This window comes from Rhineura floridana, chromosome 7 (genome assembly GCF_030035675.1).
Source record: "Rhineura floridana isolate rRhiFlo1 chromosome 7, rRhiFlo1.hap2, whole genome shotgun sequence".
Taxonomy (NCBI): Eukaryota; Metazoa; Chordata; class Lepidosauria; order Squamata; family Rhineuridae; genus Rhineura; species Rhineura floridana.
The window spans coordinates 70,932,380-70,959,054 of record NC_084486.1 but is presented as its reverse complement, the minus strand read 5'-3'; the positions used below and the strand labels follow the sequence as shown (position 1 = coordinate 70,959,054).

The following is a 26,675-nucleotide window of genomic DNA, read 5'->3' as shown; positions in this document are numbered from 1 at the left end:
TTGAAGGTGAAATAGAACCCACTGAAAAAGAAAAGTTTGCATGCACCATCTTATTCCAAGCATTTCAGTAGGATGTGAGCATATCCGCTCCTTGTCTAGTGCCTCTGTACAGGAGATTAATTCATTGCCATTGAATCAAAAAGACAACACTAAACCAGAATTCTGTTTCAAAATTCTGCCATCTATACAATCTGATTTTATCAATGTGTACTTAAAACATTGTGTTGAGGTTAATGGAACTTATGTCCAGCTAAACATGCAAAGAAGTGTAGCCTGACAGCACAATCATATACAAGTCTACAAGCTTGCAAGTTCCATTGTTTTTAGTGGGGCTAATTCCCAGGTTAAGTGTACACTGGATTGCAGCCTTAGGGTTTTTTTAAAGCATTCTTCTTAATTATACAATATAGCATTTAAGTAAGTTATGTTTAAATCACATACTAGTTAGGTATATTCAGAAGAATGCACTTCCTACAATACTACAGTAGGACATGAGATTTATGGTCTGTAGACATAGGCTGCAAATTGTCCCCACCAAGCTTTAGAAGCTTCAGTAGTGAAAGTGGTGACTAGTCAAGTACTTTGTGCCAGTAAAACATTTCAGCCATATTCACCAAGAAACACTGCCTATTGGGAGTTGCTGCAAAACATGTAATCCAGGCATTTTAGAAAGTTACATTCTGCTTTTCCCCGTAAATATATAGCACATCAAATATGTTTTCCCATAGGTGGTTCCGCTGATTTTTGACCAAGAAGTGCAATGCAAGGAACGGAATTCCTTTTAAAATAATCACACATGGAAACAGAGGTTCAGATATAATTTTCCATATCAAAGCAGGCTCTTTGATCTTACAGTTATATATAATTCAGTAAAGTTACCTGCTCACTCAATCCATTTTATATGTGATATGCTAGCCACGTGTTGTGTATTTATGATAACCTTAATCTGAAATATACACGTCAGTTTCTATCTTTATATGCCCTGTTACTTTCAAGAATAACCCTCAAGGATATGTCACTTTATAAAAAGGCCATGCACATGGACAACAAAGCCTTGCTTGGAGAGAACCTAGGAAGAGCTGTGCAGTAAGTCACATCTTATCTCATCAAGTCAGTGGTGCAGCTGATGCATTTTCATTGTATGCTAACACTATTGTAATACGATGAGATAAACACAAAAATTAATAATTTCCAGAGAGGTAGCCGTGTTAGTATGTCACAGCAAAAACCAACAAAGAATCTGGGGCTTCTTAAAGACTAAGTAAAATTGCCACGCTGTCAGCCTTATCACCACCCCTGCTTTGTTAATTGTTGTAACTGTTTTCCTTTATGTAATTATAACTGTCTGTTCTTTTTGTTTCCTTCTGTTCTCACTCCTCTCAAAATATGTGTACATAATATATATGTCCCTCCATTTCACTATATGCATCTGATGAAGTGGATTCTGATTCATAAATGCTTATGCCATAATAAGCAAATTTATTAGTCTCTTTGACAAAATTAATCCAGGTAGACAGGATTCAGGAAGTCATAAATCTTCTCACTCTTTTTTAAAATCCATTTTAGATGCTTGCCCTTTGGAGCTTTGCACTTTTACTGATCGATGCATCTACAGGTAGGATATGAATCTTACTTTTAATGTGGCATCATGAGAACCCAAGAATAATGTTGGTTTGCAGAAATGTTGCTCTGTGTGTGATATGATGTGTCAAAGCAGAGTAGTGCCACACACAGCCCAGCAAGTATGCTGAGGGAAGCCAAACTGAAGAACTCTGTAGTAAGAGAGATGGCGAGAGAGAAGTTAAGAGCATCGCTCAGGTGACAATCTGGTTTGGGATTTAAATCGTAATTACATACTGAACAGAAGCATGAGTAATAGCACTCTGATGCCCACTTGGTTTTTTAAAAAAGAAAAAACAACTTTAGGAAGGAATTAATTGAGACAAAGAAACAGGAGTTTGCACTTAAGGGGTTTGTAATTGCAAATCGGGGGGGGGCAGAGCATGTGAATGCATGCTCTCTGGATTCTGGAATTTATGAAGAGAAACCAGATGATTCTACACCCAGTATAGAGTAAATGAAAATACCCTTAAATTATCATTATTTGAATCATAGGCACTGCACTGGCTTCTCACACGCAGGGTTTCTTGGCAAAATCCAAAATGGTGAAAGTCATTGTGAAGGAGACATTGGCGGTGACGGGGGGGTCGGGGTGTATGAATGGTGGACATGTATAGGAAGAGAGGGAACGTTTTGTATATGCTTCTTTAATTCATTGCCCAAACAAAACAACAGACATTGTATAAATGAGAAGACAGGATGATGATGACGATGACGACGACGATGATGATGCTTTTGTTTGTATGTGAGGTAGAAAGCGTATAGTTCAGATTTCTCTCATTATTACAAGTTTGTTTTTCACATCAGTAACTAGGGTAAATGCTACTGAAATACCACTCTCCAAAACAAAGAACTAGCATTCTTAGGGATTGTACATTCACACAATGTTGTCTTGAAATCTGTTCCATATTTTGGTCCAGAGAGAAGCAGATACAACCTGTCAAAGGTAAAGCAGAGGGCATGTTTTGAATGCAAATTGCTTTCTACAGCAGAAAAGGAACTCATATCTCTATGTCCTTTCTAAGGCTTCAGAACCCACATGCTGTCCCATATAGCAGTCTAACGTTGGGGTTTTGCAGATGTCATTTAGTTTAGGCACACAGGCTTCTTTTGAGACAAGTCTCTGCTGCCAGAGGAAATGCTGAAATTGAATGGTTTTTTTGTGTGTGCATAGTAATGACTGTGCTGACGCTGTAGACTATCACAAGGACAGGTGCTATAAAATAAGGGATGGGGAACCTGTGGCCCTCTAGACATTATTGGACTGCCCCAGCCAGCATGGCCAATGGTCAGGGATGACGGGAGTTGTAGTCCAGCAACATCTGGAGGTCTACAGGTTCACCACCTCTACAGTAGGCCATGCACCCTCCATGGATCCTTCACCTGAGCTCACTGAATTCCTGTTTCCTGCCTTGCTTTCCTTCTATAAGTGAAAACTAGCATTACTGGATCTCATCCTGTTTTGAGTCTGCCCAGTGCAGGAAATTCTGGTGATGATCCAAATTTCTCCTTTGACATGAACAAGTGTTTTGCACTCTGCAGTCCCACTACCCTCACAACTGCAGACATTGCTCCTGAAGTTTCCTTATGTATCAGGAGTGTTTCTGAAGATGTGGCAATGGTTGGAAGTGGTCCTAAAGGACTGTCTGAACATCAAAAAGGACAGAGTGTAAACTCTTTCATTATTTTGGTTATACACATCTTGGTTATGTGGCTCTCATACAACAGGAAAGGAAGTCTGCTATGACCACCTGGGCTGCTATACAGATGATAAACCTTGGGCTGGAACCATAGAACGACCAATTGCAAGGTTACCCTGGACACCAGAAAGAATAAACACTCGCTTCCTCCTTTATACTAAAATGAACCCTAATAACTTTCAGGTAAAGCCTACTTCCTATTAAATATTGCAAGATTTCTCCATATGCCTAAGGGTGCTTCCAGACTTGATATTTTCAGGTAGGATTCAATCACATACCATCAAATTATGTTATTTGTAGTTATTCAGTTATAGTTATATAGCTATATTCAGTTGAAGTTATTCAGAACACACAATTATAGTTGACTGAGAGGGCTTGCACAACAAACCCAGTTCCCCAAAAGATCTGCCTTTTTTGCTATAAGAAAAGTGGCAGGAAAAGGCAATGGAAAGTGTGGAATAACACTTGCTGGACACCACATCATCTAACCTCCCCCCAATCAAATCAGAATGAATCACATCATCTAATCTCCCTGCAAACAAATCAGGATGAATGTTCAGTTAACAGGTCATCTGGAAACACCCTCAGATAAATATTTGCATGAAACATATGAAAATTCATATACATAAGGCATGTATGAATTAAACAAAGTATGTTTCAATAATTATGGATGGTGTTTTACATAGGTTTGAGGGTAGAGAGAAACAGTTAATGGCTATATTCTTTTATACCTTCCACAGGAAATCACAGCAATTAAACCAGAAACTATTGATTATTCAAACTTTAATGCCAGCAAGATAACTCGCTTTATTACCCATGGATTTATAGACCAGGGAGAAGAAACCTGGTTGTCAGACATGTGCAAGGTACAGTACAATGTAACATTCATGCTAGAGTTCTGAAATCAATTAATATCCAGACAGGTAACCCTGAAAAGGATTACAGTTCCATTTATTACCAGTTTTCCACAGGTAATAGATAACAAAAAATCGCCATAACAATTAGGAACTTGCATTTAATTGTGAGTGCAGATTTTAGTTTCTCAAGGATAACAAAGTGTATTCTTGGAGGGATTTAAAGATCATGTCGTCCAGTCCCTAAAATGAAGCCAAATCTGCCATACTCAAATACTTTGATTCTTAAAATATGAAATAATGTTCCTCTAAGGAGATGAGGGCACTTGCTAGGGGGCCTGCATGCTCTTACTTGACTCACGTTCAAAAACAGTTAGACCAAATGGGACCTACAAATGTTGCAGTGTGGAGTGCTCCACTTCAGGATTCCAGCCAGCCAGCCATGCCATTTTCCAGGATACTGCATTTCATCTTCCCTTCCCCCTCCAGTTTCCCCTCCTCAACCCTCAGCATTCAGTCCTCACTGGGCTGTGCTTTTTTTGGGGGGGGGCTTGCCCATATTTCTAAAGATTTTTTTTCTTCTGCAAACCTTGGGGTTCCTGCAAGCATGCTGATATGTCTGTCTTGTTTGTGGGTGGTGCCATTTTGGCTAAATAGGATTGGCACTTGCCTCATAACATTGCTACTGCGGCATGAACCATGACCAGGAGAAAATGGTTCCAGGCAGCCACTAGCCAAGATTACTGTAGTAGCATAATTTTGTGACCAATGAGGTCAGCAGAGCTTTAGCACAAAGAGTTTAGGATCTGTGGAGTTAGCCCTTTTCTCCAGTTTCTTTTTCTTCTGTATGCATCAGAGGATGTTTGAAGTGGAAGATGTGAACTGCATCTGCATAGATTGGAGTAGTGGTTCCAGGTGTGCATACACCCAAGCATCCAACAATATCCGTGTGGTGGGAGCTGAAGTGGCATATTTTGTAAATGTTCTTAAGGTAAGGGAGTTCCATTCACTGTATCATAATTATGCATTGGAAGGCTTCCATGACAAGAAATATTAAATAAATAGATAAAATCTGGACCAGAAAATCCCTTAATACTTTTCTAAGCACCATGTGATATGAGAAACTAGTTCTCATATCAGCAGATTGATAGAGTGATTTTTAGTGTCAAAGTTCAGTTACCATCTACAGGGAATGTGGGTTTTTTTGGAGAAGTGGGGAAGGGTAAGTTGCCTGTAGCTAAACCATTACTGAAATCCTAGCAAGGAAATGTAATCCTAGGTGTTGGACTACAACCTGGGAGACCAGGGTTCTAATCCCCACACATCCGTGAAGCTGACTGGGTGACCTTGGGCCAGTCACTGCCTTTCAGCCTCGGAGGAAGGCAATGGTAAACCCCCTCTGAATACTGCTTACCATGAAAACCCTATTCATAGGGTCACCATAACTCAGAATTGACTTGAAGGCAGTCCACCATCATCAGTCCAGGGCTGTAAGCATACTAATCACCTACAGCAAAGCATTTCCATTGGCCACACTTGGAGGGAGGATGGGTTGATCTGCCGATCAGTTGTGAAATCTCTTTGAAGCATTTTTTTTAAAAAAAATGCACTCAAGCTGATCCCACCAGGTTTTACAGTAAAAAGGGACAGGGTTTGACTACTGTCATGTGCCCCCATTTTCAGAAAAGAGGGTGGAGGTGTACTGGAACCGTTAGAATAGTCAGTGTGACTCTACCCTTGAAATCCATACGGCAGTGTCTAGGATAGATTCCAAATGCAGAATTTGCAAAGACATATTAATTATGCACTGGATTCAACAATACACAAAGTAGCCAGACAAAACAGCAATGACCCCTTAATATAAAATAAATAGAGATGGTTTCCAAATGGTTTAGAAAGGAAATAAAATGTCCTTTTGGGGGTATTTTATTAACATTGTGCCAAGGAAGTTTTCTTTCAAATTACTTTATTCCTTATTTTTATACCTCTTCTGACACATCAAATGCTTAATAATTTCATGAATCTAGTCCTCAAAACAGCACTTTGGCCCCAGTCTGGAGATATGGTCAGCATTGAACTGACTGAAGGCAAAGAATGACTACATACAGGTTCTCTCTTCCCTCTGAACAGGCTTCTGTGCATAGGACAATCTCACATGCTGTATGTGCAGAGAACTGTGATGGGAACTGTGCTTTTGCAAATGTGAATCCCAATTAAAAAGCAGCTTGCTTCCAAAAATCCATTGCCCTTGGTAGATCAGGGCATTCCAGTTAAGTCTAGATAATGTAAATTTTAACCTTTGATAACTGAGGCTGAAGGATAATGACTTGCCCAAAAGCATCAAGTAAAAGTCCATGGCTTATATCAGAACCCAGGACTCTCATGTCAAAATCCAAAAATTATTTATCCACTGGGCTACAGGCCACCTTGCTAGCTCTCAGTAAATTGTGTTTGTGCTCATAAACAAGCACTGGTTAAGATCTGAGCCAGCCTTTGCCAACATTGCGCCCACCAGCTGTTCCGGACTACAACTCCCATCATCCCCAGCCAGCATGCTGGCTAAAACTGATGAGATTTGTAACTGAAAATAGCAAGGGAAATCATATTGGGGAAGGCTGATCTAACCTAGCTGACATATTACTACAAAGATATGAAATCCAAAAATGTGTTACAGTCTTTCTTTGCCTCTGTGACTTTGCAACATATTTGAACATCTTTGAGAGCCAGTGTGGTGTAGTGGTTAAGGTGTTGGACTACGACCTGGGAGACTAGGGTTCAAATTCCCACACAGCCATGAAGCTCACTGGATGACCTTGGGCCAGTCACTGCCTCTCAGCCTCAGAGGAAGTCAATGGTAAACCCCCTTTGAATACCGCTTACCATGAAAACCCTGTTCATAGGGTCACCATAAGTCAGAAATGACTTGAAGGCAGTCCATTTTCCAAGCTAACCATCAAGTCTCTCTCTCTCTCCCTCTCTCTCTTTCTCTCCCTCTCCCTCTCCCTCTCCCTCTCACACACACACATATGTTGTGCTGGGTAGCTCTGCAGTGAATTCAGCATGTGAGGTTGCAGCTGAACGATTACTTCATCATGAAGCTAATTCACAATTTATCAATTCAAGTTTTACGAAAAGCTGCCATGTGTGAATTGGTCATGAAACTGTAAATATGGACTGAATTGCAAGCTGAATGAATAATGGTCACACATACCTGCCAATGTATATATTGTTTTCTTTACAATTGCTCTTACCATTAGACAAAGTATGGATACTCTCCATCCATGGTACATTTCATTGGCCACAGCCTTGGGGCACATGCAGCTGCTGAGATGGGAAGAAGAGTACCAGGAATTGGAAGAATAACCGGTAGGCTGATGCAATGCAACACAAACTGGTATCCAGACAATCTTTATGGAATCTGAATCTTATCGGGCATGTTGTACTCATGTAACTATAGTAGCTGAGTTTACTGAAATAAGGGTCTACTGACTGGGAAACTGCAAATACGTTTTGACACATGTAGCTGTTGTGTACAGCCTGGGCTTCTGCTGAATGGCATTTGAAAGCCCAGCAATGTGACACCATTTAGGAGATACAACAATGGGGCAGATTTGGCAATTGCCCAGAAGGATAAATATATCCGTGGGGAACTGCCCAAGATGAACACTGATGATGGATGATGGTATTGAAGGAATTCCCTGTTATGCCATCTTCAAAAGGGAGGGGGCTCAGTGCAATGAAAGTTAGCATCCTTCAGCAAGCCGAGTGGCCCTTAGAAGCCTAACTGAAAACAGTTTTTCTATAGACTTATTTAATGCTTGGTTTCCACCTCTAACCTAAAGCAGGAGGAATCTCCATAAAGACATTCATAGAGTGCTTCATCTTGACCATAGTTTCATCCAAGACAGGTCACTGTGGTTTAAACTATTATTCAGTGCATTTCATCTGCACAAGGTACATTGCATCTATAGCCTGCTCCGATCCCTCATCTTTCTTCATGGCATTAACTACAAAGCATTCTCTGATCTGATTCATGGTATTTTTTTTTTAAAGCAAAACATGTTTGCAGTGCCAGTCTGCCCAGGCAAAGTACTACTGAGATAATTTAGGGCTCCTGTGCCTATAATTAAAAGTTTCCTGCTTGCTGATTCTGCCCTGGTATTGCTTCCTGTGTTGTGTAGAAGCCGGGTCACTGATGAACAGTTTGTTTATTGCCACTTGAATAACTTCTCTTAATTACCCCCTTATTGCCAGTTTCTGTTCCTGCAGGGATAGGCTTTGATTCCTAGTTTCTTCTCATTATTTTTCCTTTCATTTTTATGTGTGAGAATAATGCTATTCACTGAATAAAAAGGGGAGGAAAGGAAACTTGTGCTTCTCCATGTGGTAGACAACAGGCCTTTCAGGATCAGTACAGCTGCACTGGCTCAAATAATGGGGGGGAGGGTTTCCCTCTGGCAAAAGTTGTTCTGATAAGAATCAGAACTGGCCAGCTGTGCTCCCTTTACCAAGACTATGTTGTTACTTCAGTTAACTGAGGTTCAACATGGTTAGTCTGTAACTCTTCATCTACCTCTCTTGAAACCCACACATTTAAAAATACGTGCCTTTATAGGACTGGATCCTGCTCAACCCTATTTTCAAGGCACACCAATTGAGGTCAGACTGGACAAAAGCGATGCTGATTTTGTTGATGTTATTCATACTGATTCAGCCCCAACTATTCCATACCTGGGTAAGTTGTCTGCAGTATGTAACATGCACAATAATATGCACAAACTCTTTCAGATTTAACATGTGCTTATCTCTTATGAGTATTCCAGGCTTTGGAATGAGTCAAGCTGTGGGACACCTTGATTTTTATCCAAATGGAGGAGAATACATGCCAGGATGTAAGAAAAATGCCATTTCACAAATAGTGGACATTGACGGAATCTGGGAAGGTATGTATTTGATCAGGAAACAGAGGGCCAGAAATAGGATGTGTGGCCATGAACAGGCTGGACACCAAATACCGGATTAAAGATGGAGAGAGAGGGAGGGAGGGGCTGCAGAGTTACTTCAATGACTTGCTGGCTGTTGGACCAGCCTATAAGGAAGAAATTGATAAGGCCTGTTGCCACTTGATGGCCACAGCAAGATGCAGTGATGGTCACCAACTTCAATGGCTTCAAAACAGAATTAGATAAGTTTATGGATGATAAGTCTATCAATGGCTACTAGCCATGATGGCTATGTTCTACTTCCACTGTTGGAGACAGCATGCCTCTGAGTGCCAGTTGTTGGGAATCACAAGCAGAAAAAGGTGCTTGCAGGCTTCCCACAGGCATCTTGTTGGCCACCATAAGCAGGATGCGGGACTAGATGGGCCTTTAGCCTGATCCAGCAAGTCTCATGTTATTATTATTGGTTTCAGCAATGAGTTGACTGTTGTTAGGCTGTAGGGTCAGCTGACAGCACTAAGGCCAGCACTGCAGCTTGGAGGGACCTTTGATCTGTCTGGAAGACTAAAGGTCCAGGGCGCTGGTGGTGCAGAAGGTAAGGCACCAAAGGCTATCTTCTGGAGGGCCTAGTTCAAGACCTTCCTCGGTGCTTTACACAATACCACTAAAATACAACAGATTCATTCAGCACGTTAAGCCCCATTGATTTCCATAAGAGAATAAAATCTCTTCCACTGAAATCAATGTGATTTGAGAATGCTTATAGATTATGTCCTGAGTCTTCTACTGCAATTTGCAACAAACAAAGAAACAAACAAACAAACAAACACCCTTTTCCAGGGATTCATACTTATGTAGAGTAATGGAGGACTATGCTTCAAATAAGTAAATAAAATATGTTGACTAATGTTTTACCTCTATGAAAGTTCTCTGGAATTCCTTTTATGGAGATGTGTTGCATTGGAATGTTGCTGGAAAAGATTCATGAATAGGAACCATCAGAGTTCCACTTGCACATCATTTGTAGAAAGTGTACATAGCCGTTCCCATTCTAGTTTAACATTTTCTACACATCTTCCTTTATTGGAGTTAACATAGCGTAGGGCTAGAGATCTTAACATTCAGCTATAAAACCAGTCTGTCATTTGGTCAATCCCACAAGTTAGGATTCTATTATGCTCAGCATATCAAGTGTTAATGAATCACCCTTAGTGAAATATGCCAGACCTTGTCATTCCTATCTGTCCCTCCTGTCTGATCCATTTATGAGGAAACTTTTTCATTAAAGTTTCAAGAGGCATAAAACAGATGGCAGATATATATAAAAAGACACAAACTGAATTATAATTCTTTTGCATCCAAAATCAGCATACAGAAGAGAAACAAACAGGAATGAATTCCGTTCAAAAAACTGTTTGCCAATTTATGATGGAAGTAAATACCACTTAAACTGTTCCAATGATTTGAAGACTGATGACAGAACATAATTAATCTCTCTTATTTAGTTTTCTGGTAGCAACACTAGGACACTGGTGTGGGGGTATGGGGAATAATCTTGATTTTTGGATATGTTTGTTATTGTTCTTGGGAGTGAAAACAATTACATTTTATTATGTATTTTCCTGTTCATAATGGAACTGAAAAGGAACAAAAGATTCTAGTAACACAGATTCTAGTAACACAGCTTAGGATGGAACAGATCAATTGCCCATTTTTCTGATTTGCAAATTACTCCCATGAAAATTTGAATGTTCAGAGTGAAAGATCCACACACACTCCAGTTAAACTTAATATTGGTTCTCGTACCAAAAACTATTGTCCGTTGTTAATGAAGCACAGGGCACTCAGAGAGCTACAAAGACCAACTACACTAATGTACAAGTAAGAATATTTCCCTGTTGTTTTTAATGAGGGTTTTCCCCACAGAGTATCAATGGCTAAATAAGTGCTATCCAATATAAGTTTGGTTTCAGAATATCAAAGGTATAAAAAACACTGTTGAATGCTGGAGATCAAATGCCAGGTTTCAAGGATTGTATTAGTAATTGGTATTGACTATTTACATATTAAGTATTAAACATGAGGCACTACTGGATGTCACCTCTTAAATACAAAAAGTCAAATATGAGATTGTAGATTCATATGTAAAATTAAGCCTAATCATGGCTAAGCATGACTGAGGAAGTATCCTGGTGCACAGTTGCAAAATTGTGGCCGCTTTGCTCTTGCCCCAGTAGCTGCCACACTCCTGAGACCTAAGCCATGGTTAAGCTTAGTGTTATGTCAAAACCTGAGTTCATGGTTTGCCTTGCCCAAACAAACCATGAACAGTAAGACAAGAACAAACCTTGCTTATAGCTCATGGTTTGTTTGCTGTGAGATACAGTATGAGCCCAGGTAACTCAGTGTAACCAGTCTCTTGCTTCTCCCACCAATGCTGAGGTATATCTAATTTCACAAGGAGGTATTTCAACATCTACCACAGCCTGTAAAGTAGTGGTGAAAGGCCAGAGATAATGCTGTTAAGTCCAGAAGTGAGGAGAAAAACATAAGGTGTGTATGCAGACTTGTTCAAAGCGCTTGATATGAAAAAGAGTAATCTACAACACATAATAGCAGTTTCTTTTCCACAGGGACCCGTGACTTTGTGGCCTGTAACCACTTACGGAGCTACAAGTATTATTCAGATAGCATTGTCTTTCCAGATGGATTTTTGGGTTATGCCTGCGCTGCATACAACTTATTTGAAACAGTATGTTATTTGTGTATCCCAGAAATAACACCTCATGCTTTTGGTTCTTCATGAACACACAGCAGAATGCAGTTTTTCAGTTTGCTAAGATCCCTTGGCATTATTTACTGTATGTATGAGGAAGAAGACTATTCATGTGTAATGCCAAACCATGCTTTAGAAATATGGGAACAAAACCTGTGCTCACATGATCTGTCTTCCTCTTCCTTCTCCCCCCTTCTCCTTCTCATATACCACTTAATCAAATCATTTTTTGCAGTTAGAGTCTAACGAGAAACTATGGTTTGCACTTGCCCTCCAAACCAGGCCTGCAAAACACTTGCAAACTGCAGGTTCCAATTCTGGTTTGGAGGCCAAGTGCAGACCACAGTTTACCAGTTGGGATGCAGCTGCAAGCTATAGTTTGCCACAAAATGGAAAGTAACCAATTAAGCAGAGTGAATGAGAGGAGGGCAAAGCACACGGACTGGAGGCTCAGTCATGTAATACTAAACCATGTGAACTGACTGACTTTAAGGCCATTGTACTTATACAACTGGCAAGGTCCATAAAAGAACAAGTGGAAACTTATGAGTAGGGTTACTGGAATGCTAGCAGAATAATGCTAGGCAGAACCAGTGAGAATTGCTGAAAGTTTATAATTTACTATATATTGACCTTTTTTCTGAAAGGACTGTCAACTTTTTCAAACATAAAAGTGCTAGAATAATCAAACTCTAGTATGCTATTTTCCCATGACAAAGGGAAATACATGTACAATGTAACTTCTGTCATATTAGTGAGTTGTAGACCATGTAAAATATTCATATAATGTAGATATTGGCAAGATATTCAAGGGACAGATATGTAAATTAAGAGCATTGTATAATCAAGGCTAGAGAAGAAAGGCTCTATAAGGATGTTGCATTTTTATTTTCATAATAGATTTGAGGACACTTGGCTCCCTTAATTCTTCTCTAATGGAAATTTACTGACCAGTTTTTCAAGTGTCTTGATAACATGGCATGGGTCAGGGTTGTTGTTTGCTTGTTTACTGAATTTATGACCCACCTTTCTGCAATAAAACAGTTAACAATAAATAGAGATGCAAATAAAAAAATAAATGCATAAATAACAGAGCAATCCAAATCCTGATCAACTGCACTGGAAGGCTCTGCCCACCTCTGCCAGGATGGTCTTTTGCATTATGCCCCAAATCACCTGCCTCTTTTCCTCCCTTTTAAAAAACCTTTTTTTAAAAACGTTGCTTACAGGACAGTGTGTTGTACTGGAAGGTGCTGTGCTGATGAGCACATCTTAATTTGGCCAGAAGCCTATAAATTAGCATATGCATTTTTTATTATTATTTGGTCATGGGTCTGTGCCTTGGGTCCTTTAAGTACCTAGCAATGTCCCTGGCATGGGGTCTCTAGGCTGATCTTGAACAACGACCAAAAAACCATTATCTAGGCCAGGACAAGGAAAGAGAAGAGTTGTTGCATAGTTATTAGGTATGGCTTTCCATCAATGCAACAAGTGAGAGAAATTACTCCAATAACAAAAAGAAACTGAGTTTTCCTGTGTCTGTTTTCACTAGGGAGGCTGCTTCCCATGTCCAAAAGGTGGATGCCCTAAAATGGGCCACTATGCAGATCAGTTTAAAAACCAAATCACCTCTGGATTTACGAAGCTTTATTTGAACACTGCAGATGCCAAGAATTTCCCCCGTAAGTTCCCAGTGCATTTTCTATCTTCTCTTTTGTAGTAAACTCTGAAGGCTGATCTTTAAACTGGATTGATAGCTCAGAGAACTGTAGGAAACAATAAGTTGCTATAAAAGCTGCAATTTGCTTGACAGGAGTGGAGATCCCCTTTGTACGTGAGGCAAAAAATTAATTCCAGGTACCAGAGGGCATCTTTCCAAAAGCCAAGGGAACACATCAGATGGTTCTAAATTGTGCATAGATTGGTGCAGTGTTTCAACAAGCAAGATGCACACACAAGAAGTTTATGCACACAGAATTCAGAAGCAGATGAACATCAAATGTGCCATAGTTCAAAGCACCTGGATTCAGATATGAAGTGATGGAGTAGTATATTTTGAAGTGCAGGACCTCAGGATGACAGCTCCCATAGCCACACCCCCAATCCAAGTCCATAGTTGCACCCCCAAGGAAAATCCCAAAATGCAGGCAGCTATGAAAAGAAAATTTACTACAAAAATGAAGGAAGAAAAAAAGTATTTCAAGAAGGATTGCTGTGGCACCATAGAGACTAAACTTTTTTGTAACATGAATTTAGCGGTGCTTACTTCTTACTGCATAAGCTAAATAAGCAAAACATATTGAGCATAACAAACGACTTTCAGTAAGCAGAAAGTCTTTAATTAGAAATGCAAACAATCTCCCAGTCCATTTCCAGGCCTAGTTTAAAGTGCTGGTTTCAACAATTAAAGCTCTGCATGGTTTGGGACAAGGTTACCTGAAAGACCACTTTCTCTCATATATACCTAACTGAACTTTAATATCCATTTTGGAAGCCCTGTTCCAAGTGCCCCCGCTAAATGGAGTGAGATGAGTTATCACTAGGGACAGGGCCTTTTTAACAGTGGCACTCTGGTTGTGGAACAGTCTTCCCAGGAAGGCTCACCTGGTGCCACCTTTTTTCTTTTTTTTCTCTTTTTTTGGTCTTTTTTTGCACCAAATGAAGCCCTTTTAGTTTACCCAGGCCTTTTGAACAACTTAGCTAGCCTAGGCCTCCAGCACATGACATCATTGCCCCTGATGGGAAAAAAGTGCCTGAGCTCCTCTCATTCCTCCTCCACTATCACTGTAGATATGCCTTGCCAATCTGCACTGCAATTCCATCCTATCTGCATTGCAAATATGGATGGAAACAAGCAAGCCTGTCTTTTACACTTTAAGGGACATATAATGTCTTCTGGTTAGGAACACAGGAAGCTGCCTTATGCTGAGCCAGACCATTGGACCATCTAGCCGACTGGCAGCAGCTCTCCAGGGTTTCAGGAGAGGGTCTTTTCCTGCCCTACCTGAGATGCCAGAGATTGACCCTGGGACCTTTTGCATGTAAAGCAGTTGTTCTACCACTGAGCTGTGGCCCGGAGTCATTTTGCTAGCCCTTTGTCCAGAGATATCTTCAGTTAATTCTATAACTTTAAATGAAGGAGGATATTTTATGTTATATTATGTTTTATTTCTAGGCTGCCTTTTGGGCAAAAAGGCCCCCAAGGTGGCTTACACACAAATAAAAAAACACAAATACAAAATACAAATAAAAACAATACAATTTACAAAAAATCAAACTAACAAAATTATAGCATTTCTAAAATGCATCAACAGCTATCCAAAAGCATTCATCTTCCTGGTAAGGGACAGTCCCCAGAAAAGTGTCACTGAGAGCAGGGGTGAGGGGGCAAAGCAGGTGGGAAAGTGTGCCCCTTGATGGTCCCAGCACAGTCTCACCCCTACAGCATTTATAACACATTTGAATTTATAAAGTATTGTTAAAGTTCCCTGGTCTAAATCCTTCACAAGAAAGAAATATCTGAGATCATCACACAAAATTAAGTGAAAGTAAGAACAGTAAAATCTAAAGAGTCATCGGAAAGTGCCTGATGAAAATCAAAATCTCTTTTTTTGTGTTGTGTAGGTTGGAGGTACAAATTATCCGTCACTCTCTCTGGAAAGAGCAGCGTCCGTGGATACATAAATATTGCCCTGTACGGAAGTGGAGGGAACACAAAACAATATCAGATTTTCAAGTAAGTTCAGTGTGTGGAAAATTACAGATCTTAAAAATATGTTTCTACTTGACATTTGCTTTTCTATTTTTCCTTTTCTATTTGTAAGGCATTCCAACGTATGTTGATATTATTTTCTTTTTATATGGGGTGACCAGAAATGCACACAGTATTCTAAATATGGTTGATATATATATGGCATTACAATTCTTTCTATTTCTTCTTCCAAATAATCTTCTAGCAATCATTTTGTCATTTTTTTATTTTAATTTATTACTGCCACTGCACATTTTCAAGGAGTTTTCTACATTAAGCTCAAAAATGTTTTCCTGGGTAGTTGCTTGCTTGTTTACTGAATTTATGACCCACCTTTCTGCAATAAAGCAGTTAACAATAAATAGAGATGCAAATGAAAAAAATAAATGCATAAATAACAGAGCAATCCAAATCCTGATCCACTGCACTGGAAGCTCTCCAGCTCTACCAGGATCTACTTGTGTGTGTGTGCATGCGCAGGAGCCAGCAGATTTGGGGGGCACAAAGGGGCAGAGCTGGGCTGACCAAGGATCCAAAGTCAGTGTCGTTATGGTGATAAATAAGTCCAATTCAGCCCTCTCTGCAATGCCAACCTAGAGTTGGCACAGCAAGAAACACTGCATCTACTGCTCACCCTACTGTCCTGGCTGATGGATGGAGCTATGGCTCCATCGATCTGTTCACCCCACTGTTCTTTTCTCAGGAGTTTGGACTGTACCCTAAAGGTCACAAAATGAACTAGTTATTGACATTTTAGTGACCATAAATATGAGGATTTTTTGTCCTATCTACATCAATTTGACTTTATAGTAAATCTCATCTGCTGTTTTCTTGCCTAGAATTTTAGCCAATGGAACAATTTAATTTAAGATGGCCAGGTGCAAAAGAGTACAGGGCTAAGGCACCTTCTTTTAATAGCTGTGTAGAAGTCATGCAAGTTGCACCTGCTGAAATTCTGTCTTTAGCACAGTGATGAATAGAAGTTGCAGGGGCCCCTGCTAGGGATGGGCAAGAATTTTGATTCCGTCAAGCCAAATTTATAAAATTCACACTTTCCAAAACAATATCAGAACTGAAACACAGCCATCTTTTGTAAAGTCCACTTATTTGAATTTTGCAGTCCAATTTGCCAACCAATGTTTACAAAAATGCATATTTAAGAGGAAAGTATGCATAAAAGTGAATATATGAATGAAAATAATGTGCAAAATGCATTATATGATGAGAAATGGCTTGCAAAAATGTGTACATTAGTCAAACGTGCCTGCAGACTGTGTTTATTAGAAGAAATTTGCACTAAAATCCTGAGAATTTTCATGAGGATTTTCTTTTTTAAGAAAGAAAATTGCTACAGAAATGTGGAGAACTGAATTTAAGATTGGAAAAATGAGAAACCAAGATAACCAAAATTGACAGATATTTCCTCCCCAGCCCCTGCCCTCTTTTGCATCTGTCTACCCTAATTTAATGTCATGTGCAAAGTTACTTATCTCCCTGCTAGTTCGCAATTTAAAATAATTTACAATCAATATAAAACTTATCTACGGGGAACCTGGACCTCTACGCTTTCCACACCAGCAGGTCTCCACATCCTAGTTTTGCTCAGGTGACTGGGGGAAGGAAGGAACTTTAGTGCATTAGTGCTGAACTATGAATTTAATAGCAGGGATGTTTTAAATGATTTCTATTATTCAGTAATACTTCAGTTAACAAATCCTTCAGGAAGGAAGCTCTTTTCAGGAAGACTTTTTTAAAGGTGAAACTCACCAGCTTTGCTTTGCTATGGAGACACTTTCAAGCCTGTGCTATTGCTTTAGGGTGAAACTGACAAGCTTGTGTGTTTGCTTTGCATAAAAGAGATCTCTTGCTTTCTCCCAGGGCTGGGAGGGAAGGATCCAATATAATTCAGAGGAGGAGTAGGGGGTGGAGGGGGAAGGAGGGGGAGAGGGTGGGTGCCAGGTAGGCACCCTTTAAAGCCCCTGTTGAAGCTGCCCCCACCATCTATGAGCCGGTGTAGGAACCTTCCATGTTATTCCTACCTCTGGTACCAAAGTTTCTGTTAAAGAAGTAAAGAGTGCATCTACTTAACTAAGGTATTACTGTAAATCATTTTACTCTAGGCCAAATTTAGACTGGCTGTCATATAATATCAAAGGTGGGGGAACCCTGGCACCTAGCAGTATGCAAACCCTCATATTCAGTGTGCACATTTATTTGTATCCCTGTAATGCATTTGGACCTATGCCTTCTCTGGCATGGACTACACATGGCATTATCTACTGGGATCAGCAATCCTTTGGTGGGTTTCCCACCCCCAGGCAACATTGTGTACAGTGTGCTCCAAAGAACATGGAAGATGGCAGTGTTTCCCAATGGCATGGGAGAGCCTATGCATGCATAACTGTTTAAGTTACCCCTTTTGTATTTCCCTGGATGCATGGAGGTGAAGGCCCTTTTGAGACCTACATGCATTGCTTTTAAGGTCCGAATAAAGTCCCCCCCCTTTTGGGGGGATCTTCAGTTGCTTCAGAGAGCTAGTGTGTGTATTCATAAAATCATAGAATAGTAGAGCTGGAGGGCCATTGAGTCCAATGCATTGAGTCCTGCCCAATGCAGGAACCCAACTTAAAGCATACCCAAGAGATGGCTGTCCAGCTGCCTCTTGAATGCCTCCAGTGTCCCATTGTCATACTCCTCTAACAGCAAGGAAATTTTTCTGGATGTTCAGCTGAAATCTAGCTTCCACATCTTCAAATGTATGCATGTATGTCAGGAGGAATTAGGCCTGCCCCTATAATCCCATTCTCAACTCCTTTCTTCTTGTAGAATTTAAACACTTTGAAGTTGTTAGTAAGCTATGATGATTCTAACCCTGAAGAAATGTGGTTACGACTGCTTACTCTTGAAATAAAACAATTAATTAATTAATTAATTAATTAATTAATTAATTAAATTTCTATCCTGCCCTTCCTCCCAAAGGAGCCCAGGGCAGCAAACAGCAACATTTTAAATAGATTTTTTTTAAAAAAATAGAATTAATGTGGGTTGTTGGAATGGACCTCAGAGCACATTTGAGGTTAGAGTGCTCTCTCTCTCTCTCTCTCTCTCTGTGTGTGTATTTAGCGGTTTTGAGGACAAAGTCCAGAGCAATTCCCATCAATTCTTTGTGTATGCATATGGAGAGATGGGATATATAATTTTTCTATTGCTTGCATCTTTCTTTCTTTCTGGCACTGATTGAAATGCAAAACAAAAACCCAAAACAGTGAGACCATCCCCCCACCTTTTATTGGTACTTTAAGATAGGGTGGAAAGACGAAAAAGAGGACAGGGCTTTTTCATCTTTAAGAATTGTTTTTGTGTAAAAGTTAGGATATCCTCTTCTGAACAGTTATTAATGTTGCAGGAGCCCTATCCTCTTTTCCACCTTACCATATACCTTAAGAAGTGGTTATCCATCATCACTAAGTCCAGCATTACCATACTACTTTGGTTACCCCCAATTTTCAAAACAGTTGGGGAAGTAAGGGACTTTTGGGCGTACCATGCGATCAAGAGCTACAGACCATGCATTAGAACCATCAGTGTAATAAACATTCCATCTTCTCAGTTAATGGTTGTCTGAATTCACTCTGTGTACATTCTTATCAAACTGATGAAAAGAAGCTGGATCCATGTGTTGATATCTTCAGATGTGTGACCATACACTTGAGCTCTTCATCTGTCTATCTGGTTATGCGTGCGTCTTCCTACAGTATTTGATATGTGATGTGCTTGTAAGAGCAATGCCACAGAATTCACCATCCAGGGGCTGGACCCATAGCAACACATCATCATGTGTGAACTAGCCTTCACTCTCTAGTACAGCATGATCAATCAGTAATGAAGAAAATCATTATCTATTTTTATTTTTCAAGGGGGATGCTGAATCCTGGCAGTACATATACCAACTTCACTGACTTAGAAATTAATGTTGGAGCAGTAACTAAAGTTAAATTCCTTTGGAACAATGATATCATAAACCCAACCTTTCCCAAGTTGGGAGCAGCAACAATTCAGGTGCAAGCTGGAGAAGATGGACATATGTATGTATAAGTGTAAAACAAAGGAGAACTCCATATATATATATCCTATTTTTTTCTTTCCAAGGGGGAAGCTCACACCTGATGAGATTTATACCAACCTAATTGATGTAGAACTTAATGTTGGAGCAGTTACTAAGGTTAAATTTCTTTGGAACAACAATATCATAAACCCAACTTTGCCCAAACTGGGAGCAGCAAGGGTTACAGTACAAGATGGAGAAGATGGGAATGTGTATGTATACATTTGCTGTTTGTTTTTTTTAAAAGCACCCCTCTTAAATTATCCGCAGGGATCTTGACTCTGCTGTTGTGACAGATGAATCTATTGAAGTGTCCGGAGCACGGCCTTGTCCTTCTTTATTGGATGAGTTTCAGTTGGTGCAGCTTGAGGAAGTGGACAAGGTGCTTGGAATGGTTCGGGCAACCACGTCTGTTCTGGATCCTTGCCCATCTTGGCTAGTGAAAGCTAGCAGGGCTGGGACCACCGGTTGGGCCAAGGAAGTGGTTAATGCCTCCTTGAGGGAGGGAGTAGTCCCTGGTAGCCTCAAGGAGGCAGTAGTGAGACCTCTTTTAAAGAAACCCTCCTTGGACCCAGATAATTTGAACAACTATAGACCGGTGGCGAATGTCCCTTTTTTGGGCAAGGTTTTGGAACGGGTGGTTGCCAGCCAGCTCCAGGCGCTCTTGGATGAAACCGATTATCTAGATCCATTTCAATCCGGTTTTAGGCCCGGTTTTGGCACTGAAACAGCCTTGGTCGCCCTGTATGATGACCTTTGTCGGGAGAGGGACAGGGGGAGTGTGACTCTGTTGATTCTCCTTGATCTCTCAGCAGCGTTTGATACCATCGACCATGGTATCCTTCTGGGGAGACTCGCGGAGTTGGGTGTCGGGGGCACTGCTTGGCAGTGGTTCTGCTCCTATTTCGCGGATCGTCACCAGAAGGTAGTGCTTGGGGAACATCACTCGACACCATGGACTCTCCATTGTGGAGTCCCCCAAGGGTCGGTCTTGTCCCCCATGCTTTTCAACATCTACATGCAGCCGCTGGGTGAGGTCATCAGGAGTTTTGGAGTGCGTTGCCATCAATATGCTGATGACACGCAGCTCTATTTCTCCTTTTCATCTTCTTCAGGTGACTCTGTTGATGTGCTGAACCGTTGCCTGACCGCGATAATGGACTGGATGAGAGCTAATAAACTGAGATTCAATCCAGACAAGACCGAGACACTGTTGGTGAGCGCCTTCCCTGCTCAGATGGTGGATGTTCACCCTGTTCTGGATGGGGTTACACTCCCCCTGAAAGAACAGGTACGTAGTTTGGGGGTTCTTTTCGACCCTTCCTTGTCTCTCGAGGCCCAAGTGGCCTCGGTGGCACGGAATGCATTTTACCATCTTTGTCTGGTAGCCCAACTACGCCCCTATCTGGACAGGGACGACCTCGCCTCCGTTGTTCATGCTCTGGTAACTTCAAGATTAGATTACTGTAATGCGCTCTATGTAGGGTTGCCCTTGAAGACAGTTCGGAAGCTTCAGCTGGTGCAGAACGCGGCTGCCAGACTATTGACGAGGACCAGTCGGTCTTCGCATATAACACCTATTCTGGCACGTCTGCACTGGCTTCCTATTTGCTTCCGGGCGAGATTCAAGGTGCTGGTTTTGACCTATAAAGCCTTACACAGCGTGGGACCTCAATACCTTGTGGAACGCCTCTCTCGCTACGAACCTACCCGTTCACTTCATTCAGAATCTAAGGCCCTCCTCCGGGTACCAACCCATCGGGAAGCCCGGAGGGTGGTCACCAGATCTAGGGCCTTTTCTGTGGTGGCCCCTGAGTTGTGGAACAGCCTCCCTGAAGAGGTACGCCTGGCGCCTACACTTCTATCTTTTCGGCGCCAGGTAAAGACCTTTTTATGCTCCCAGGCATTTTAATCTTTTAATCTTCTTAACCTTTCTAATCTTTTAATCTGTATTTTTTTTAATTTGTGCTGTATTTTGTTTTTGTCATGTTTTTTGTTGTTTGTTTGTATATGTTTTTGTGGTTTTTTATTATGATATATTGTATTTTACTTTGTTTGTTCACCGCCCTGAGAGCTATTTTTGCTAAGGGCGGTATATAAATCGAAATAATAAAATAAAAAAATAAAAAATAATAAATAAATTGCTATTGGAGATCACTGATTCATAGGGTCGCCATAAGTTGTAATCGACTTGAAGGCATATAGCAACAACAAACTCTTAAATAGTTATTAAACTTATACAATTTATATTTGTAATACATGTGGGAACAGGACAGTTTTGTAGTTCACTTTTTCTGAGTGAAAAGATGCTGGTCAACAGTATTTTTTTTTTAGTACATTAGGAATAATTTTAAAACAGGGCTGGCTAAACCTGTGCCCTTCAGATGTTGGTGGACTCCAGCTGCCATCAAAAGATGCTTGACCAGCATCTTTTCACTCAGAGAAAGTGAATTGCAAAGCAGTCCCAGCCAATGGTCAAGAATAATGGGAGGGCGTCAAGCAGCATCTAGAGGGCCACAGGTCAGCCACCCCGCTTTCAAACATATAAAGAAAAACACATATAAACATGCAAATGCTTGTAATTCAGTTAAACTCAGGTTTAATGTGGAGATCAACTTAAATAGGCTTTTTATTATTATTATTATTATTATTATTATTAACTTGTTGCCTGAAGGTCTCCAGATGACTTACAACATTGTTAAAACAAAACGTTATACTGCATGAACAAAACAATAACAAGAACCCCCATACAGCCACAGGAAGCTGTGACAGCATACTAGTAACAGAACTCTACTGAGTTTCAGGACACATCTATTGAATTAGCAGGCATCCCTCTGTAGAATTTAATGATAACTCACTAATAGGCAAAAAACCCTTGCAGCTTAAGAATGTCCCTATAGCCAACAGATATTTTTATCAAACTGAGGAGAGCCTGGCTGGGAGTACAGAGTCTGTGAGTTCAAATCCCAACTCGTGTCTCCTGGGTGTCAAGGGTCAGCTAAAGATCACCCCCACAGTGAGTGGCTCAGGGGTTATGTGCCCTGCCACCTGTGCAGCCGTGGGCAAGCTGCATAGTCCCAAGGAGCCCAGTTGCCCCTCAGCTGGCAGTTGCGGACAAGGAAGGGGCTGGCTTGTGCAGCTGTGACAAGCTGAGCAGGCCCTAGCCAGCTAGGGAGGACTAGCCTCAGAGGGAGGCAATGGTAAACCCCCTCTGAATACCGCTTACCATGAAAACCCTATTCATAGGGTAGCCATAAGTCGGGGTCGACATGAAGTCAGTCCATTTCCATTTAAAAAGCAGGGAAAGTTATAGTGAATGCACCAGGGGAACAGGAGACCTGACCTTTCTGAGATATTGTACTGCTCAAACCTTTTGTAAAAATGCAAACACAATATAGGTTGGTCTTTCACAGTTCAATCTGCAGGAGAGGAGAGAGGAGGGAGGGGATAGGAGACAGGAGGAGGATCAGGTTTGATCATTTGCGTGCTTATTGAGTTCAGTGGGATTCACTGCTGCACAATCATGCTTAAGATATGTGAAACTGACTTAGGGGAGAGGCAGGGAAGGGGAGGAGGAGGGGAAGAAGGGGACAGGTAGGGAGGAAGGTGGAGGGGAGAGGTAGGGAAGGGATGAGATTGGGTAGGTGGGCACTGGGCAGAGGGAAAGGCCCTTTCCTCTCCAAAAGGAAAACATTATAAATATCATTATTTTCCAGGGTTTTCCTCACCTTTTATTCTACAGCAGACACATATAGTCACCCACTCAAATTTAATCCAAAGCTATCCCTGGCCACATCCATTCCAGACATTTATTCTGCTTTAAACAGTCATGGCTTCCCTCAAAGAATCCTGGGAAGTGTAATTTGTGAAGAGTTGTTCAGAAGACAGTTGTTCCCCTCGCTGAGCTACAATTCCCAGAATTTTCTGGGAAGATGGGCTGACTCTTAAATCACTCTGACCATTGGAACTCTGTCAGGAGGATAGGAGTCTCCTGATTAGCCAAGCCAAACAGCTGTTAGGTTTTTAGAACTCTAACAGTTGGCTGTTACTGAGCATGCCTGCTCTTATCATTGACTCCAGTGTTAATTTTCTTAAATTAATTAAAAACCAGCCGTGTATTTTTTTTTACTTTTAAACTGCAGAAGATGAAAGTCAGAGTATGGGCAGGGTCAGTAATAGAATTACAGGTACTCTGTGAACATGGCTGATTTTTAATTAATTTCAACAAATTATGACACCACTGAAAGAAAGAAGTTCAACAGGGGTCTGGATTTTTTTGCTCTTGTTTTGGGCTTTAAACTGATGCTTCTCTCCAAGTGTTTTGTGTATAGCCATGAAAACTTAAGAGGGTTGTTAAGCAAGTGTTTCTGAGTTTAGGACTATACGTTTTGTAAGGGTGTGTTTTGAAATGAGCTTATGGGAAGCAGCAGAATGGCATTTGGGTATTTTCAATTTAACATGGTGGAATGCAAAACATCCATGCTGGCTATAGTATACAGCCATTCTTGTGGCTGTATAATCAGTTCACAGTCCCAATCACACTTCTGTCTTAGTTTATAGTCCCCATGTGCACCCATAGAACTTGCACATGTGCTGTACCTTGGGATCCTTGCCACAGGGCTAACTGCAGGTGGCTGTGACACATGAAGCTTAGGGGGCAATGATCTAGTTCAGGACCTTCTCCGTCATGGTGCCACTCCTGTGGACCACCAAATTTCCTCCAAAGTGAAGCCAGACTGGCCAGCTCTTTCTGGACACTGTAGGATCTTCTTTCCAAAAAGCTTTTTCTCTGTGGGTCTCAGCATTGGCTGGATGTGTATTTCAAAATAATATTATTGGATAATGTGTGTGTTACATATTTGTCTTTACTGTTTTATATGTATTATTAGAACAATGTATTTAAAACTGATAGCTGTGCAGATCAGTTATATTAAATCTTACGCAAAAGCCCCACTGTGTCCAATAAGGCTTATTCTTTAGTAAATATATTTAGGATTGCAGCTTGACAATCCTGTGCATGTCTACTCAGAAGTAAGCTGCTTTAAGTTTAGTGGAGCTTACTCTCATCCCTAGTAATTTCTTTAGGACTGGAGCCTTAATTGTAGGATTTTCAGTGATTACTTTACCCAGTTAAATCATTTTTGACTCTGGTCTTAATCGTCTTCTGGACTTTCCCTCTGGATTTCACTGTCTTATAGGGCCTCTCCTCTTTAGATAGTAATGTGTGTTCTTTCACTTACTTCAAACTGTGATTAGTCATCCCTGCTGTGTTAGGGGGCCCTCCTATCCATTCTGCTGAGTGGGGCCCTGGACTTACAACCCGTAAGTCCTTTCCTTAGTGCACAAGTGGGAATTTTGTAAGTTCAGTTCTAACAGATGTTTATATGAATTTTGGGAGTATTTTGATGCATGATAAAGTATCAGAATTATTTAACATGGGTAGCCCTATTGCTTTTACTGGTGAGAAATCTGCACGAACAAAAGAGGATTCCAAAAAGCTCCTTGAAGTAAAAGGGGGTAATACGTTGCAGATGGGAAATTAGTGTATTAATATAGGTTATGGTGGCATAAGAAGGCCTTGGATATGGATGCAGTTGTGGTAGTGAATACTCCTTCTCTCACAAAGTCCTTGGTTCTCAAATCCCCTGCACGTTTCTTTCTGCAACATTCTTTAAATAGCCAGCATTTCCCCAACATTAGAGGCATTTAATAACTGAATATATAATCAACATAACTATAAAAACAAAATTAAATAAATTCACAAATATTTATTATATTTTCTGAAAGTATACAATGCAAAAACAAGACATCCTATTAAAAGTGAATTTCTGTATCCAAAAAAGTAACATTAATACACAAACTAATTAATATATGTTCTTTTAAATCCTCAGATTCAATTTCTGTGGCAGTGACACTGTGAGAGAAGATGTTCTCCAAACACTTACACCGTGCTAATAATATGCAAACTTTGTAAAGGCTTTTATGCAAATCTCAATAAAAAGACATAATGCTCTGTGGTCTTGTTTTTAGTTCTTGTGGCTATTATCTGTTCTTTCATGTGGTTATTTTCCTGTACTAGATCCAAACACAGTCCTAACAAGCTGCATTAGTCTACAGCAACAAAGATACAAGAGAAGATTAGCTAATGGAGACACATTCTGGTCCCATGGGCTTTTGAACATGTGAAGTGCCAAATTAATTTCAATGGATGGCACAGATCCCTGTGCACAAAATGCAAATGTGTATATGCTCTTCCTATCAACATGAATATGGCTTTCTTTGCAGGTAGAGGAGCTGTGTAGGCACTGGTTGCCAGACCAACACTTCCTGCCTTGCTGTGCCATGATGGCACTTTCATTTCCACCAGTATGGTAGGTCTAATCCAGCTTGCTGTATAGTTGACTATTGGCATCCAAGTGCACATCCCATTGAATGAAAGGCAGTGCAAATGGACAAGGTCACCCATTATATTCTTGTATGCAAGCTTCTAAAATGTGGGCCAGACAATGCTGCTGTTAGGTGGAACTGTAGCATGATGGAAGACTGTACCCAAAGAGTGTTTGTCCACAGCTCATTGTCACCCTAGAGAAAAGTAGCAAGTAGGATGCTACGGGCTTCTGTCCTGGGTACAGTGTTGCTTAACATCTTTATAAATCACTCAGACAAAAGGAGTAGAGGGAAAGTTAATCAAATTTGCAGATGTTACCAAATTGAGTGGTACAGCTAACTGTTGTTGCTATTTGCCTTCAAGTTGATGTCAACTTATGGCAACCCTATGAATCAGTGACCTCCAAGAGCATCTGTTATCTTCCAGCACTATCTCATGTTGCATTTTGGATACTCTGTTCATAGGGTTTTCATTGTAAGAGGTATTCAGAGGAGGTGTACCATTGCCTTCCTCTGAGTCTGGATGCATCTTAGTCTGG

At 40.7% G+C, this 26,675-nt stretch overlaps 1 protein-coding gene across 1 annotated transcript; it reads left to right on the top strand.

Annotated features, from left to right (window-relative positions):
- Window positions 1–1,566: 1,566 nt before the first annotated feature.
- LOC133388420 (inactive pancreatic lipase-related protein 1-like) lies at window positions 1,567–25,713 on the top strand. The gene is made up of 12 exons (XM_061634381.1): window positions 1,567–1,615; window positions 3,349–3,503; window positions 4,061–4,186; window positions 5,031–5,165; window positions 7,432–7,540; window positions 8,790–8,909; window positions 8,998–9,117; window positions 11,751–11,869; window positions 13,446–13,575; window positions 15,518–15,629; window positions 19,794–19,961; window positions 25,641–25,713. Exons 1-12 carry the CDS (start codon window positions 1,567–1,569, stop codon window positions 25,702–25,704), a joined length of 1,407 nt encoding a protein of 468 aa, XP_061490365.1. The 3' UTR covers window positions 25,705–25,713.
- The last annotated feature ends 962 nt before the right edge of the window (window positions 25,714–26,675 follow it).